Consider the following 18,457-nt stretch of genomic DNA (forward strand, 5'->3'; position numbering starts at 1 on the left):
AGTGCCATTGACTTGAAGGGAGACAGATATGGGAGTAGCAACACTTGAGGGAGAAAAGATAAGAATATCTGTTTTGGACAGGTTATGTTTAAGAAAATGAGCAGTCATCCAGTTAAAAATAGTGGAGAGGCAGTCAGAGACATGAGTCAAGCATGCACATAGAAATAATATTGGAAGCCAAAGAGCTGATGAGTTTAACAAGAGAGGCAGTGGTCGAGGGCCTCCAACTACTGTATAACAGTTCTCCAAAACAGGACATGGACCAAAGGAATAGACTTAGCGATGGTGCAAGAGACACATTGGAAACGTGAAGATAGGACTAGATGGAATTATGAAGGATATGAGATAATCTCACAAGCAGCCTTGAATAAGAAAAAGAAAAGAGGAGTGGCCATAATCCTTTCAAAAAGAATAAATAGAGAAATCATATATGAAGATATAGACATAGAAGGACGGTACCAGATATTAATATGCAAGTTGGAGGAGAAAGTTTACACTTTGGTAAATGTATACCTCCCAAATGTACTACCCACTAAATGTTTCAAAGAGATTATGGAAAAGGTAGAAAGGGTTAAGACAGGATTATTAGTTATTGCAGGAGACTTTAACTGTGTGGTGGATACAGTCTTGGATAAAAAAACAAAAAATAATAAACCCATAACTAAACATTTGATAAATCAAGCTAGGATTCTGAGAAACTCACTTCTAGAAAATAACTTATTGGATATATGGAGAGTATATAACACAGAGGGAAGAGAATATACGCATTTTTCAAGGGTTCACTCTTCACTTTCCAGAATTGATCTTGTGTTGGGGGAAGCTAATTTAGTGGAACAAATAAAAAGCATATATATAGAAGAGAATGTCTGGTCAGACCATAGTTATACTATTTTCTTTATAACCGATGATAAAAAGTACAGATCTAAAACGACCTGGCGGTTAGACGACAGCATTTTGAAGAATAGTAAAGATCAGTTACAAATTAGAGAACTGATTCAACTGTACTTTAGAGAGAATATCTCAGAAGAACTCCCGATAACCACCATTTGGTGCGCATTCAAAGCAGTGGTACGGGGGTATCTGATTAAACTTAAGAAAAGGATCCAAAGAGATAGAGGTCTGACCAGAGAAAAACTATACATAGAGTACTATACGTTGGCCAGAAGAAATAAAAGATCTTTAAGTAATGAATCTTTTAAGCAACTCTCTGAGATTAAAATGAAAATAGAAAAAATGGAGAAAGAACGAATAGAGAAAAATCTGGAGAGGATGAAATCCAATTTTTATTATGATAATAATAAGATTAATAAGTGGTTAACAAAAAAACTTAAAAATACAAAAAATGGTAAAAATAGGATTAGTAGTATTAGAACCGAATCAGGAATCTGTAGAAAACCAGAAACAATAGCAAAGGCGTTTCAAAAATACTATGAAAAGTTGTATAATTTACCAAATCAATCAAAAGAAGCGGCTATAAATGATTATCTGAGGGAGATTAAGTTCCCTAGGATTTCGGAAGAACAGAAAATAATGCTCAATGCCCCTCTACAAATTGTGGAATTTACAGGTGCAATTAAAAAACTTGTGAACTATAAGACTCCCGGCCCAGATGGTCTGACTAATAGATTTTATAAGGTCTATGGAGATATATTGTCAGAGTATTTGACTAGAACATATAATGAAATCTCTCTGAAAGGTACAGGCCCTAGAGAACTATTACAAGCAAATATAATCCCTATCCATAAAAAAGATAAGGATCCGCAAGATCTAAAGAATTATCACCCGATATCACTTATCAACGTCGATTCAAAGTTATTTTCATCTATATTGGCAGATAGGTTGAAAAGGATAATTATGGAATTGGTAGATAGAGATCAGATAGGGTTTGTCCCAACCAGACAGGCTAGCACAAATATAAGAAGAATGATTAATGTTCTGGATTGGAGTGAAAGAATGCGAATTCCCCTCCTGACCCTGTCACTGGATGCAGAAAAGGCCTTTGACAGGGTCGGGTGGGGATATATGATGGGAGTATTGAGGGCAATGGGCATAGATGGATGGATGCTGTCGGCAATAGGCTCTATTTATCAAAACCCTATGGCGAGGGTAGTGGGCATAGATTTATGCTCAGACTGGTTTCCATTGAAAAATGGCACACGGCAAGGGTGCCCACTTTCACCTATTTTATACAGTCTCTCAATGGAACCCTTTGCAATCAGAATAAGAGATAACCCGGATATCCGGGGAGTACCAACTACGGATAGAGAATTAAAAATAAGTATGTATGCTGACGATACCATTTTGACTCTAATAGACCCTATTAAATCAATTGATAATTTGATAAAAGAAATAGAAATGTTTAGTATTATCTCAAATTATAAAATAAACTCAGATAAAACGATTGTTTTATTTACAAACTGTAGCAAAGAGTGGAAAAGTGAATTTTTAAAGACTTATAGCTTTGTGGATGCGAAGGGGAGTTTTGAATATCTTGGGGTAATAATAACGGAGAATTTGGACAAAATGGTGGAGATTAACTTTACTAGGCTTTTGAAATCCACTGGGATATCGTTAAAAAAATGGAACCCCTTGTTTCTGAGTTGGTTAGGAAGGATAAAAGTAATCAATGCGTACATAGTGCCTAGATGGACATACTTTTTTAGAATGGTTCCGCTAAAAATCCCTTTGCCATGGTTGGAGATAACACAGAGGCTTATTAAAAACTTTATCTGGAAGGGGAAAAAAACACGGATAGGATTAGATCAATTAACAAATAATACAGAGCAGGGAGGGGTAAACTTCCCGAACATAACAAGCCACTATGAGGCCTCTATTATATTCCACACTCAGTTATTAATTAAAAAAGATTCTGAAAAAACTGGCTGGTTTGGCTTAGAGACCCGAGCCCTAAATGGTAAAGAACTGACTAGGTACATCTGGCAACCCAAGAAAATTGAAAAAGAAGTCAGTAGTGTAATTCTAGAATATCTGTTGAATGAATGGAATAAGATTAGAAAAAAACTAAAAATCATGGGAAACATTTTTGGGTTTATGAGGATAGAAATATTAGAAGCCTTATTGCCAGATTTAAAAATAGACTCTTGGAAGGATAGGAAAATTGAAACTTTGGATGATATAATAATAGGAGATAGAATCAAAGATTTTGTAACTCTGTCTAGGGAATTTGGTCTCCTTCAGGATGAGGCTTTTCGATATTTAAGAATAAAATCCTTTATGGATAAATCACTTGCTAAGAGTAACATAAGTAGCAGTATCCTTATAAAACAGATCTTTGGAAAAAATAGTACTCGAAAAAATATGGCAAATTGCTATGCCCTTATAAGAGCGACCCCCAAAAATATAAGGTCTAAACAAATAAAAAGTTGGGAAAAAGAATGTAATTTAAAAATAGACCCAACAAAGTGGGGGAATATGTTGATACAGTTAAAAAGAAATGTTCACAACGATATATTGTTTGAGACTCAGTATAAAGTTTGCTATCGTTGGTATTTAGTGCCAATGAGACTAAACAGAATTGATCACAATGAATCTAAAATATGTTGGAGATGTGGAAGTAATTTGGGAAGTTTTGTCCATATTTGGTGGAGTTGTGGATTAATTAAGAGATTATGGGATGAGGTTTTTAGAAAATTGTATGTTTGGGACAAAATTCTTATAGAACAATCTTCAGTAAGGGCCCTCTTACATCTTCAATGGCCTGAGTTATTAAAATACCAACAATTTCTGGTCTGTCATTCTTTTATGGCAGTAAAGATTTTGATAGCACGGGGGTGGAAGAGCTCCGTGACAATTGAGTTCAAACATTGGGAGAAACAATTAAAACTTCAGATTAAAAACGAGATAGGGCTTTTTAAGAGGAAGGATAGTGTACAGAAATATGAAATGGGGAAAAAATGCTTAAAACTCTTAGAAACTAATGAGCAATAACAGTAATTTTTTTTTTTGTGATGTATACACAGAAATGTTAATAGATAAAATTGACTTTGTATGTTTAAATCCTATTGCAACTTGCTGCCTACTCCCACAAATGTAAAAATGTATGAGGTATGATGTATGAATGAACTGCGAAAGATGTTTTATGATTTAGTTTGGAGGGCTGGATGTCTACTAATACTGTGGAAATTGTCTATGTGTTTATATTTTATAGGATATAAATGTTTTGATATGATGGAAAATTTTTTTAAAACCAAATAAAGATATATTGTAAAAAAAAAAAACAGGACATGGACCCAGGTCAGTACTATTGATGTGTGCATACTTCTAAAGTGGGTGCTGTTTAGAGGAAACATTACCCTGCATACTATGGTAGATGTGACCAGCATTATTACTTCTTGGGTAGTATGGATATATGAGGCGTTTTTCACTGTCTTGCTATCAGTACTGTTGCTGAAGTGAGAATTAGCTATATAATTGTTAGCATTGGTTTGGGGATCTCTACTGACATTATATTCAGTAGATACATCTCTATCCAAGGATGATTAAAAAACCCTGTGGTGTCTTATATCGGCTGAGTCTTCTCCTCCCAGAATTTCGCTATATATTGTCATGTCCACCAAATGTGGAGCATTGTCCTGACCTCAGATTGGAATCTCCAGCACGTGTTGCTAGTAGTAGCAAAGATGCTTGCTGAGAACTGTTGGGTACTAAGTGCCACCTATACAGCATTTTACAAATGATTTCCAGATAGGATGCATAAGAGGAAATGCATCTTTAAGCAGTTTGTTTCCATTTCTCCAAAGTCAGTCATGAACCTCTAGGGTGGCTCCAGTGATTAATGTCTGTGTAACATGCTGAGTGTAGTTTTCGTGTTGGAACTAAGTGCAGGCACATTTTTTTCAAAGGTCTTTAAAGTGATGTTGGTATTCAAGGGTTAAGATGTGGGATTGTTTACTGCTAACATGACTTCCATTGTAGATAAGAGAATATAATATTTGGAGACAGCAGGTGCATGTTTTTTACGTCTGGAAGGGAGCGTAAGCCTTGTTATTTAGTGCATAATTGGTAGAGATGTGTAATTCCACATTGTCTCCATTTGTGGTCATTAAACACCTTTTTTTTTGTGGAAAGAGTGTAATGGTGTGGTCAGTGACCAGGGTCTGTGATTGTTTAGTTTGTGTCTCTGTGAGTCCAAAATGTTTAACAATAATTGAGTGGTGATGAGGATTGTCTGCAATTTGTTTAATCTCATTTGGGTATCCATTACATTGCGGGTAAGTTAGGGGAATTTGACCAGTACACCTATATTTCAACCTTTGTGTAGCATAGTCTGATGAATGTGCTGTGATAATGTTGGTAAGGTGAGCTGCTTGATAATTGCCCCCTTCTCTGACCAGTCATGTCAATAATTTGCTTGGAACTCTAGGTTTTTTACCGCTTCATTTGAATTTTAAGAGGACAGATTGGAGTTGGTTAAGATTACATGAAAACAATGGGATTTGCAGGAATTGGAATAGGTACAATATTTTGGCAAACTTATCATTTTTATTGCTTCTATATGTCCCAGTCACGATAAGTATTTACATTTACATTTTTCTAAAGTGTGTTCGGTGTCTATCTTTATATGTATGAGAGAGGCTACATTTACTTGAACATGCATACATTACAGGGGGGTGCTGCTGGGGCCAATTCATACAACTTGGTTTTATATATATATATATATATATATATATATATATATATATATATATATATATTTGGGAGTCAAAGTCAACTCCCTGGCTCTGCACCCCTCCCTGTCAGAGGTGCCTCATTCTAGGGCCATATTTAACCTTGACCTACAGTGAGTCCAAGGAAGACGTATTTCCCAAGTAAGTGGATTAATCTCATAAGAGCAGGCATTAGGTACTATAGTAGGACCTGCCAAGAATGGGGTATATTGACGTTGTGGCAGGGCAGGCTTATGCAATGTATTATCATATACTGTAACTGTCTGTATATACCCCTTGCACATCTACTGCCCCAATCCCCAGGCAACCCCTAGAGCCCCTAGAGACCCTATACCCCCTCATCCCGTACCCCCTGCACTCACTACAGTCCCTGCAACCACTACAGCCCCTATCCCAATGCAACCACTACAGCCCCTACCTCCAGGAACCCACTAGAGCCCCGATACCTCCTGCACCAACTATGCCTCTACCCCCAGACACCCTATAGAGCCCCTAGAGCCCCTGCACACACTACAGCTCCTACTCCCATGCACAAAGTACAGCCCGTACCCCCTGCACCCAACACAGGCCCTGCCCCACTGCAGCCCCTCCAACCTCTTGCCACCTTTACCCTAACCCTCTCCTACACTATCCCCCTGCGATTACGGTGATTTGGTGGTGGCAATGATTAGTGCATTCATTCACACCTATTCCCCTGCATTCAAGCATATTTATTCTCTGTACATATACACTCCTGCATTTACACATTGTGCACACCCACACATCACCCTGCATTCAGACACTTAAGGCCCAGTGTTCATGCACTCTGACCCTGCACACATGGAAACCTGTACTCATACACACATATTACGTGCAAATATGGCCACACATACAGACCCTCAATACAAATATATCCCTGTATACACACTCTGATGTCATGGACATACTTGAATGAATTTAAAAAAACACGCACAAGCATTTAAAGGGTCATTATAGTCACCAGAAAACAACAGCTTAATGTAGGTGTTCTGGTATCTACTGCCTGTCCCTGCAGGTTTTTTAATGTAAACACAGAGCAGTAATTACATTCCTGCCTAGGAACACCTCCAGTGGCAGTCACTCAGACAGCCAATAAAGGTGCTTCCTGGTTCCAGCACTAATGTTCAGCATCTCCATGCTCTGCATGGAGACACTGAACTATCCTCATAGAGATGCAGTAATTCAGTGTATCTCTGTGAGGAGATGCTGAATGGCGCAGTACAGCGTTTTGCCGTGCATGTGCAATAGCCTTCCAATGCTTTCCAATGGAAAAGCTTTGGATTGGCTGAGATCATCTAGTTTGATAATCTTATCAAAGAGGTGGAGTGAGGGACGCGGGCACAAGGAGTCCCAGGTGGCGCTGGAAAAAGGTGAGTAAATTACCTTTGTAACAGGGTGGGGCCTATTGTTAACAAATAGTGTCAGGAATACACATTTGTATTTCTGACACTATAATGTTCCTTTAGAGTGGCTTGTAACATTTAACACGTTGTTTGTAATCCAAGAAGCAAAATTTAGAGGCCTGCATACCTCATACAAACACACTGCCATAATTCACAAATACCCTCTTGCACAAACACACATAAAAATACTACCCGAAAAAAAAAAAGGAATTTAAATATACTCTGAATCCACATATCTAGACACTACACACAAAGAAATACATATTCATTTTTATTTTTTATAAACTATGTTACCAGGAAGGATACATTGAGATTTCTCTCATTTTCAAGTATGTCCTAGGTCCACAAAACATTGCATTGATATAATAGGGTACAATAAAATACAAAAAGAATATTAATATACAATACATACAACATTTAACATAGAACAGGTAAGAAATATATAATCAACCATGACAGGTGCATTCTGTTTTGAGATATGTAGAGAGGGATCTCTTAAAGGAATTTAGGCCTGGGGAAGATTTGAAAGTATGCAGGAGGTCGTTCCATAATTGTGGTGCTCTGTGGGAAAAGGAGGATTGAGCCGCTTTCTTTTTATATTGAGGTAGACTAAATAAAGTTCTGGTACTGGATTGGAGGTTATAGGAGGTGGGAACAGCCTAGGAGAGCATTCTGCTCATGTAGGGTGGAAGCTTCCCAGAAAAGCTCTTAAACACAAGGCTGGAAAGATGAAGGGTGCATCTGGATTCCAGCGACAACCAGTTTAGTTCTTTTAGCATGTCACAATGGTGGGTCATGTAATTACATTGTAGCACAAAGCAGCAGAACGAGTTATATCATGTATTAAGTTAATTGAGGTGGGTTTGCAGTGCAGGTGCATATACTACATTCCCATAATCAATGATTGTCATCAGCATTTGCTGTACAATCTTTTGATTTACTGTAGAGCTCAGGCAGGATTTGTTTCTGTACAGGACACGTAGTTTTGGATAAAGTTTAGATGCAAGTTTTTCTATGTGTAGGCCAAAAGATAGATTGGGATCTAACAACATACCCATGTATTTGAAAGAGTGGACTGAGGTGAGTGTGCTATTTGATTTTGTTTTGATGCATAGATGGGAATTTTGTAATTTGTGTAATTTAGGTACTGTTCCAAAGATCATTGTGACAGTTTTGTCAGTGTTTAGGAAGAATTTGTTTTTTTGCGATCCACTTTTCTACCTCTGCGAACTAGTCTTGGAGCACAGCCTCAAGCTGCGGTAGATCGGATTTGCTTGAATAAATTACTGTTTCGTCTGCTTACATGTGTACATTTGAGCATTTGGCGGAAAATGTATAAATAATGTGAATAGGTGGGGGCCGAGAATGGAACCTTGGGGAACACCACACGTGACTTGGAGAGGTAGGGAGTCACTGTCAGAAATGGACACATATTGCGATCGATTCGATACATATGATCGAAACCAGGTTAGCGGACGATCACCAATACCTGAGTTTTTGAGTTTGTGCAGTAGAATGTCGTGGTTTACTGTGTAAAAGGCTTTTGCAAAATCAAGGAAAATAGCTCCAGTTAGGTCTCCTTGTTCCATGCCAGTTTGAAATGTCATTGCAAACTTTTAAGAGGGCAGTTGTAGTGGAGTGATTCAGGCAAAAAACTTATCTATCAGGGGTCAGATATTTATATTGTTGGTAATACTCACATAGATGCATATGGACGCATTTTTCTAAGATTTTTTACAATACTGGGAGCAATGATATTGAGGAATAGTTAGAAACCAAAGTAGTGTGATGACTTTTATGGATAGGAACTACTCTCACAGTCTTCCAAAGTTTTGGTATATATCCAGACACTAGGGATTTGTTAATAAGGGTTGTGACAGGTTTAGCATTGCCAGTGCACTGAACTTCAACAACATTGCTGGGATTTGATCAGGTCCAGACTGGTTTTTCATTTTTAAATTATTAAGGTGTTTCTTAATGACACTAATAGGTACATGTCTAAAATTGAACTTGTCTATATTGGGTCTTTGCAAATTTAGTGGGGCCTGATCCACATTTGTAGTTTCAGGATGAGTGTCATTTATTAGCTTGGCAATCAGGGTGGTGGAGCATCCGACAAAATTATTGCTAAATGCATGTGCTACATCTAAGTGAAGTTGCAAGGTTTGGTTGTCCACTATGACAGTGGAGGGTTGGGAGTGGATTGGGGGAGCTTGTAAGTTAGTTATGAGCTTCCAAAAGTTTCTAGGGTTTGAAATGTTATTCAGATTTTCACAGAAATATTGGGCCTTGGCCAATTTTGTTTGTTTTGTGCATATATTTCGCCATTATGCACAGTGAGCCAGTATGTTTGAACTTTGACCACAATGATTCCCGAAACTGGTAAATTTCAAGGAGGTCAGCTGTGATCCAATTCATATGTGCCCCTTTTACTCTCACCTTATGCAGCGGGGCATGCAAATTACAAACTTGCAGGAGTTCGGACTGAAATAATTAAACTGCACAGTCTAGATCTAGAATTATGTTTAATCTGTGCCATGGGAGGTTCTTAATGTAATTTAGAAAGGATTCAAGATTACATTTTTTGAAGGACCTGGTGATTTTAACATTGGTGAAATTGGTGGCCACCCATATTTAGGATCTTCTCAACCATAATCACATATCTATAGTCACCAAGGATACCAATAAATGGGAAGTATAGATACATCTGTAATATACATATACATATAAGGGATAGATTCCAAAGCACGAGTAACTAAATAAGCAAAAGATTAACTAAAGTAAGCAGGTATTTAAAAGAGATTACCTGCACCCCTGCTCGTTGTATCAGTCAAAACTCGATTTCCGGGGGCGGAGCTTACCTGCCGAGCGAGCCAGACGTCTTTGGCGAGAGCTCCCGCATCTGAAGCCCTGATTCGGGGCATTGCGCCCGACCACCGGATCGTACCGGCTGCGGACAACTATCCTCAAGCTCAGGAGGGGATGCGGAACCTGGGGATACCCGACTCGAGGCACCCCGCCGCTCAAATACCCAAATCGCAATCCGCGGCCTGCACGGGTGGGAGCCGTGGAGAGACGGCCGCTCTCCCGGTTCTCAGGCTGAAGAGGGGACAATCGCTTATCGCTTCCCCCCCCCCCCGTGGACCGGAGGGGGTTATCCCGGTGCCCGCCAGCAAGGGAGATCATGAGCTCAGACGACACAGCTACTGGGGAACCCTCCCGCGGCATAGACACGACGAGGTCCAAAATGGCGGATGTGCCTGGTATCACTACACGTGGCCTAAATCGACCGCAACCCAGCATTGAGGACACCCCCGCAAAGCTACAAAACCGAGAGACAAAAACTACGGTGAGACAAAAATGCCAGGGCTCAGGCAAGATGGCGCCAACGACGCAACACATCCGTTTAAGGCCCCCCAAACATACCTTGGACTTCTTCGACCACCTCTGTGCAAGCCTCTGGACGAAGCTCAGTGCCAAATGTCATGCCTTCAGGCTAGCGAGAAGACTGGCGGCGGCATGGATTCGCCCAGCAACCCGGCGACTCCTGTGTGGACTCCGGCCAAGCACCGCTAGGGCGGCCTCCAGACGGCGCCGAAAAACAAGATGGCGGGAAAAGGCGACATGTCCAGCGGCGACAGCGCTCACTCCCACTCACACCAGGGTGAGACCAGCCAGTACACCTAAGATGTCTACCACACTAACCTCACCAGCCACCCGAACCCCGACTAGCGACACCAAGACTCGCCAGAACGGTGAGCGCCACACAGGTACCTCGGGAAGAGCCCGGCGAGAGGAACAGATGAAAGCCTTAACCCCTGGTGCGCTGGTGATCGAGGGAGACAGACACCTGTTCACCTGCAGCTTCACAATCCAGGGCATTGGTTGAACAGACCATATGGATGCACACAGCACGCACAGGACACAGGTCCTTTTGTGTCTGAACTGCTCGATACTAACAAACATATCCCTTGTAAGCAGCATGCTCCTTATTAATAAGTCTGTTTTACATGAGTACACCAGCTGACTTAACCTTCTCATTACTGTTATATGCATCTCATAACTTGCCTAGCCTGTACTTAACGATCTGTTTAAGTTTGAATATGCAAACATGATTCAATTAAGTCTAGAGTAGAATGTCTCACCTGTTCGCTATTGCACAAAAGCCTGTAATTTTGTAATTTTATAATCTTACAATTAACCATTCAGCCTGTTTAACCCTTAACGAGCACCCGTCTGATATTTGTTCATACCTAAGCATGTACTTACCTAAACCAAGCATGCAACCGTATGCTTCTACCACTAAGCTACCGTCCTATATGTTTCCTTGTTGTCTCGTAGAATCTCATTCAAACCAACACCTACTCAGCATGATCTAAGCATGACCATACATATGTATTGCTAACTCAGTATATAGCTAGTTTAACCTATCTCATCACACGTATGTTTTATTCTGAACACGCATAGTTACCCTAGCATACTACGTAGATAATCTATACTATGCCTAACTATCTTGATTTAAACCTGTTCATATATATAAAAAATAGTGCATTGTCCTAACATACCCTAATGCTTCCCATGTTACCACTTATTGTTTTGCACAAAGTACGCGGATTGCCCTTGGGGTACTGTGTGCCTGAATGTTATCACCATATGCACTGCAAAAATAAAGAATTAAAAAAAAAAAAACTCGATTTACGTATGGAATGCATATTCATCCCAACAATACTCGGAACTGGATGTCCCCAGCCAATGTCCCCACCCCAGTTTCCAGTAGCGGAGACAGTGCCAAAACTAGGGCTAGCCGCGCAGGTGCATTCATTGTGCCGCGCAAGCGCAACCAACGTGGGGAACGCATGATGCTTTTAACAATCGATGACTATAATGAAGGTGCGTACAACATATCTCGCATGCGCGAGCAACACTTGAAATGCATGATGCATTCCACAATAAATAGCTATAATCGAGCATAATAATGGCTCCACACAGCGGCTGGAGGATCTAACAACTCCCCTAAGTCTGGAATAAAGAAAAAAAATTAGAAACGAAAAAGCTAATGTTGAATAAACACAAAATAAAATAAATGCAAAAGAGATTGCATAAGAGGAACCCAATGAAGAGAAAAAAAAGAACAAACAACACAATAAGTAAATACAATGAAACATATTTAACTCATATTGAAATAATTTTATTGCATATACCATATAGTCACAAGGCAAGATCCTTCAACAAATAGCAAAACATCTATCTTGTAGCGGGCCACAGCCACTACGTATCATGTCCACTGAGTAGTTGTATATTTTGTGTTCCCACTGCTTATTCTTCAGGTTTCCCCTTTGCATTCTGTGTTTTCCCATGTATTTGTATGCATTTAATGTATTTTTCCCTATTGACCGTTCGGGAGCACTCTTGCGAATGGAGCCCGTTTGCCTCCCGAATGCACCTACAATATAAGTGTGAAACCACAAGGGAAGCAATTACTGAGTGCTCCCCTTGGTTACTACCATTTCGTATAGGTGAACACCACTCTGGGGGAGCATTGGTATTCTGAAAGGATATGCTTCCCTTGCGGGGTCTTCACACCGGGACTCCACAAATCCCTGAGGTTGGTGGGGACACTGTTGGGGAACTGGTGGTTCTGATTATCCTACCTGCTCCAAACAGAGCTATAATTACTGCTTTCCACTCCCGGGAGCTACGAGGCTAGGCTCGTAGCTGCCAAAGAGAACGCTCTCTCCGTTGGTACCTGCGTGGAGGTATCCACTGGAGAGAGACACGTTAGCCAGCAGGGAATTCCTGGAGCTGTGAGTCCCCACTGGCCGCCTGGAAATCCATGACGACCATGGGAGAAGGCTCTCCCATTCATACTGGGTTTGCACCATTCTCCGGGGCGCAGGTGACAAATCAGAGAAAAAGCACCATTTAAAACGAGGTTTCGCACCTTTTCGTTTGATTGGGCAGCGAAACCCCTCTCATTCTCGAGCACCTATTGGTGCAACCGAGTTTCACGCCCTTTCTTTAGATTGGGTGGTGAAACTCCTCTCCTCCTCGAGCGCTGATTGGCGGACTAAACTAAGCAACTCCATGAAACTAATTTCCAAATAAAGATTGTTAGAGTTTCTACCTCCAGAACTGTGTCTCGTCTAGTTACTGGAGAGAAGGAAGATTTAACCTCTGTGTCTGCTGTTCTAGTGTGCAGGGGATGCAGCGGGGGGAAGTCCTTGTAAGGACTAAGAGCTCCCAGGACTGAGTGCCCTCCAGCCCCTGGGAGCGCATAGAGCTAAGTCCCCTAACCATGTAAGAGTTCCTGATTGACTGAAGGAAGGGAACTAGCGGAGATAACCAGTCAGGTTACCAGGTGGTCCGCTACATATACCATGTCCAGACGAAATTCTACTAAACCACAAGACCATGCAAATCATGTCAATAGTCACAGTTGTGCAAGAATATAGAAAACATTACATGTATAGAGTGCCAAAAAAGGCTTAAAGGATCACTATAGTGTCAGGAAAACAAAGCGGTTTTCCTGAAACTATAGTGCACTGAGGGTGTCCCACCCTCAGGGTCCCCCTCCCGCTGGGCTGAATGGGTTTTCTTTCGTCTAAATTAACTGCCGACCACACATACTTACTTACGTTCGCCTGTTCTTTTGTACGTTCGTACAGCCGAACACGGCTTTAGTGCAGTCTTTTGTATGTTCCACTTATGCCATTTACTGTAACAAAAGCACTCCCCTTTTTCATTTATTTATCTTATCAATTTATGTGTAGTAAATGGTTTCCAATACCTAAATAACTAAGTCTGTGTGGCACTATTGCCCCGTCCATGGTCTCATTAAATTATGGACACAATTTATTCAGGGGAATCTTTTTAAAGACAAAGTTCGGCCTCAAATCACTTTCATATCGGTAGGCTAATACACTATCAAGCACCTATATTTTTTTATTCTTTATTTTTGTTGTGCACGGAATAACAAAAGTATGCTTGCAATGCCACGACAGCAGTTACAGTCGATTTAAAAACAGGTATATGTTAAAATTTGCATGGCATTTGGAAAAAGGCACAATTTTTATAATGTGTAAATAAGCTTAATACACGCTAACTTTGTATGTCTGTTGTGGCGGTTCACGTTATGATCATCAGGCATAAGACAGTAAACATACAGAGAGTATATACTAATAATAATTGTTAAACATTGCTTAGCTAGCTAGAGTACCCTGTTTAAATGGCTTAACCTACGTTTTATCAAGAGTGTCAGACAGGGTGTCAGGGGAATAGTTAAAGGCTTATCAAGCTTAAGTATCTCCTGCTGCCTTAGGTCAGGGAGTTCTGCAGTGCTAAAAATTAAAAATTAAAAACAAACAAAGATAAACATTAAAGGCATGGCTCGGTCATGTCAGGATGGCTGCCCTGTTCCACCTGGAGGATAGTCATCCAAAACCCTGGCTGGGTTCAGAGCGTCCGCTTGTATATAATGCATGAGGGTGAGTATCCCCATAGGACCGTCTGGGTTCAGAGTGTCCGCTTAGGTGAAGGACATAAGGGTGGGTGGCCTTAGAGGGCAGGCGTGAGGTGACTCTCTTGCCGCCGGCCGGAGATGGGACCAGCGGCACGCTTTTACCAGCTCGGTTTGTGCAGGAGATTGCGGTCCGTCCCACTGGTTTGTTGCTTAAGGTTCTGCTTCTGTGCCCAGGGATCGGCCCTCGTTTGCCCCGAGGTGTGAGAGTGGTCAGCTTAGGGGAAGCACCTAATTTTAACCCCGCTGTTACTTAGTCCATTATAGTACCTTTCCATTCTCCTTTCCCTAGTATACAAACTAGTCATCTTCGTGACTAAGGTCACCCCACCCACTACATTCAGATCATTAGCTCAAATTTCAATTCTCTGTTTCCTTAAATAAAGACCTTATACTCTGGTTCCTTATACTTAGAATGCATATGTTTTAGGCTCTACTACTCTTCTTCAAACAAATCTTGAGGAAGTTGTATCCAGTATCCCGTTTCACGGTATCAGGTAGGAAGATTTACCATTTTTTACGTTTCCCTTGAGGCCTCATTCAGCCTCCACGGCCTTATACATCCTCCCCACCTCCCAAAGTGGGTCCTAAACTTCATAACACACCAAGATTCCTCACTAAGATGTCAACAACAATCTCATAAATCTACAACACCGTGTTACTATTATATTAACATGTCATTTCTTGTTTATCATTTCTACATATCATTACTTATACCTGCGTCATTATCGCAGTTTCGCTACGCCATCAACAACCGACAGGCTACCTGGTCCCCTGCATTTCAGTATCAGGTATCGTTAATCTTAGTCACTACGATTACGTTCTCTTTAAGGCCTCACTTCGTCTTCGCATCATTCAAATAAATTTGCATCTGTGGGATCCCAGGGGCTTGTCTCTAATTTACGGACCAACGTTCAGGTCCCTCAGCTTACACAGGTTCTTATGTTACAGTATCTCTGATATACACCTATCCATACGTTCGACACTTTTACACTTGGCATACCAGTGGCATGCCTCAGGTCCACTAGCATTTATCTTACCCTTAGGTTCCCGCACTGGACCCATTCCCTGCAGAAGTATATATTTATATATTAAAGTCTTCCTGCACATTGTCCAAACAAACAGGCCAAACACTCAAGGTTAGTATCTACATACGTTCAAATACATCATTTCATGAGACAAGCCCCCCTCAGGGTAGAGAACTGGCTTTTAGGGTTAGGTGCTGGCCCTAGCTATCCCAAGTAAATACTACTGTCCCGCGAGGTCTACATCCCACCTCATAAATGGAGGTTCGGCCCCACGACCAAATCATTGCTAACCACCCCGCTCGCCCTCCTTTTGGGCTACAGCTAGGGTATCCCAAGTCACGGCCACACGTCTTGAATCTTTTTACGGTCGCAGAGAGGCCAACACCCTGCCACCATGCTCAGGTGGCCACAAATGTCCTCGGCCCAAATCATAGGTAGAGCCTCTCTCCGCCACTTTGCACTAGCAGGGCCTCACCTGTCACCTGGTTCTAGGTAAACTCTTCGCCTCAGCACTAGCTAGCAGGCCAGTTCTCCGGAGGTCCCATCCCCACCTCCTCTGCACCCTACTTATCCAAATCATTATTCCTTTTTTCAGAATGTCACAAGAACCGAGCATCGATCTGCTGTCGGACGAAATACCCAGCAGGCCAGTCAGGCTTGGGTCTCCGGAGGAATCCCTCACCCCTTCTACCCCCAGATCTCTGAGATATTGGACTATACCTAAAATATAGGCAGAGCTCAGGCTCAGGGGGATCCCCTATCCAGCCACCGCTAGGAAGGCCGAACTATACAGGCTCCTGATGGCACAGGCCAACGACCCTAGACCTGGCACTAGTTCTCAAGGGCCTCCCGCTAGCTACACAGATTCCACTCAGGAGACCCTGGCTGCGATTTTGGTCAATCTCCAAATGATAAACAGCTGGTTGCTGAAAGTGGAATCGGCCATAGCCACACCAGGTGATTTATCACACCCAGCATGCCCTAACTGGTAATCTCAGCTGCACACCACCCCCACGAGCCACCACCACTCCCACTACCCTATACGTCTCACCAGCCTACTCTGTCCCTGCTTCCATCAAGAAGGATATTCTTGATGGAAAGGACGTTAATCTGATGTCTCATCTCATAGCCTCCAAAGATATCCTAGAAAACAGAGCGTATAACTACGGGGACATTTCAGTAGTATTAAGATCCAGAGATTCACGACTTAATAAAAAAACTTACCATTCCCCAGTTTGTTATCGCATTGGGCATTTATCACGACGTTATCTGCACGGTGTACCCACACTCTGCCTATCCTACTATCATTCCTCTCTTCCCTACCGAGAATCTTTGGTGCCCAGTTACTATTCTGGATTTGCTCCTGTTGTCTCACCACACGCACGCATCAGACACTCCACTACTACTACTCCAAGGGCACCCACTCACTACAGCTAAATTCATTTCTCACGTCAGAACCCTACTATCAGGGTTGGGCTACAACCCAGCTTCCTTCTCTGGTCACTCATTCCGCATAGGCGCAGCATCATCGGCTTCAAGCACTAACACCCCGGTACACATCATTAAGAGACTGGGACGCTGGAAATCCTCAATATACAACACTTATATTCCTCGACCAGAGAGGGAGCTCAGACAAGCCTTCAGAAATCTTGCTGTTTAAACTTGCAATAAAGTGTGTTTACTTCGAATCCTTTTTGCCCTCTTTTTACAGGCCTACTCATACGTTGGTTTTGGCACACCTCAACCAACTTTGCTTCTCCTTCTACATTCTATTTACGCATTAGAAATTCTGAGCACAAGTTGGAAGGCCATTTGGCCTGAATTTGTGGGAGGAGTTATGACCCTAGTTAAACCCCTACTCCCCTACTTACCTTCGTCATTCAAGCTGTTTGTCCCCACCCACCTACACCCTTCTTTATACCTTTCACCTTTGTAGGCCCTCTTTTTACAGGCCTACTCGTACGTAGGTTTCGGCACACCTCAACCAACTTTGCTTCTCCTTCTACATTCTATTTACGTATTAGAAATTCCGAGCACAAATATATATATATATATATATATATATATATATGTGTAATTTTATTCTATCTGTATTTTGATTGTATATATATATATATATATATATATATATATATATATATATATGAAATTATGAATGAAATTATATATATTTATATATAAAAAAATAAAGACATAAAAATAATACAAACTATACATATGTCCATATACATAATTACATAAATAATTGTGGTTGTGGTGTGCCGGAACGGACGATGAGGTAGGCCTGAGAAAGAACAGCGCCCCAGTGTTTTGATAACATGAGTTGGGATGTTTACACTGGAGGCTGTGGACCCGGCTCCTATACGAAAGGAGTGCCCTGAGTAGTTGGCTGCGTTGAGGCCCAGTTGTGTGAGCAAAGACCTGATGTAGGTCATGAAGGTTGTAGTGGTGCGTACTGAACCTTGCAGCTGTAGTAATGGTTGTGAGGGTAGTAAGTTATGATGCTGTATGTAGGCATCAAGAACCCTGACTGGACACCATCTGCTGTGCGTTGGATAGTACGGAATGTTTACGGGTATGTGCTGACTGGTTTTGGAGTGAGGTAAAGTCAGGATGTAATGATCCATATGTTTTGTCAAGCGGGAATAGATGGGGAAAGGAGTAGTTTGGGTCGTGGAGGTTGTAGTGAATTCTCTCGGACTTAGAAATCCATAGAAAGCTATGTATATTGCTGTTTTGATGATGGAGTTTGTATTGGTGTTAAACGGTTTTAAGTCAAGCAGGTTAGATAATGCTTTAAAGATA

General features: G+C 41.4%; 1 protein-coding gene across 1 annotated transcript in view; it reads left to right on the forward strand.

Moving 5' to 3' along the window:
• The first annotated feature begins 282 nt into the window (after window positions 1–282).
• LOC134612081 (olfactory receptor 6M1-like) overlaps window positions 283–18,457 on the forward strand; it is a 30,453-nt gene continuing 12,278 nt past the window's right edge. Inside the window, exon 1 of the mRNA XM_063456460.1 lies at window positions 283–501. Coding sequence (XP_063312530.1) covers window positions 283–501 — 219 coding nt within the window. The remainder of the gene's footprint in view (window positions 502–18,457) is intronic.

The sequence above is a fragment of the Pelobates fuscus genome, chromosome 5 (genome assembly GCF_036172605.1).
Source record: "Pelobates fuscus isolate aPelFus1 chromosome 5, aPelFus1.pri, whole genome shotgun sequence".
In the NCBI taxonomy this organism is placed as follows: Eukaryota; Metazoa; Chordata; class Amphibia; order Anura; family Pelobatidae; genus Pelobates; species Pelobates fuscus.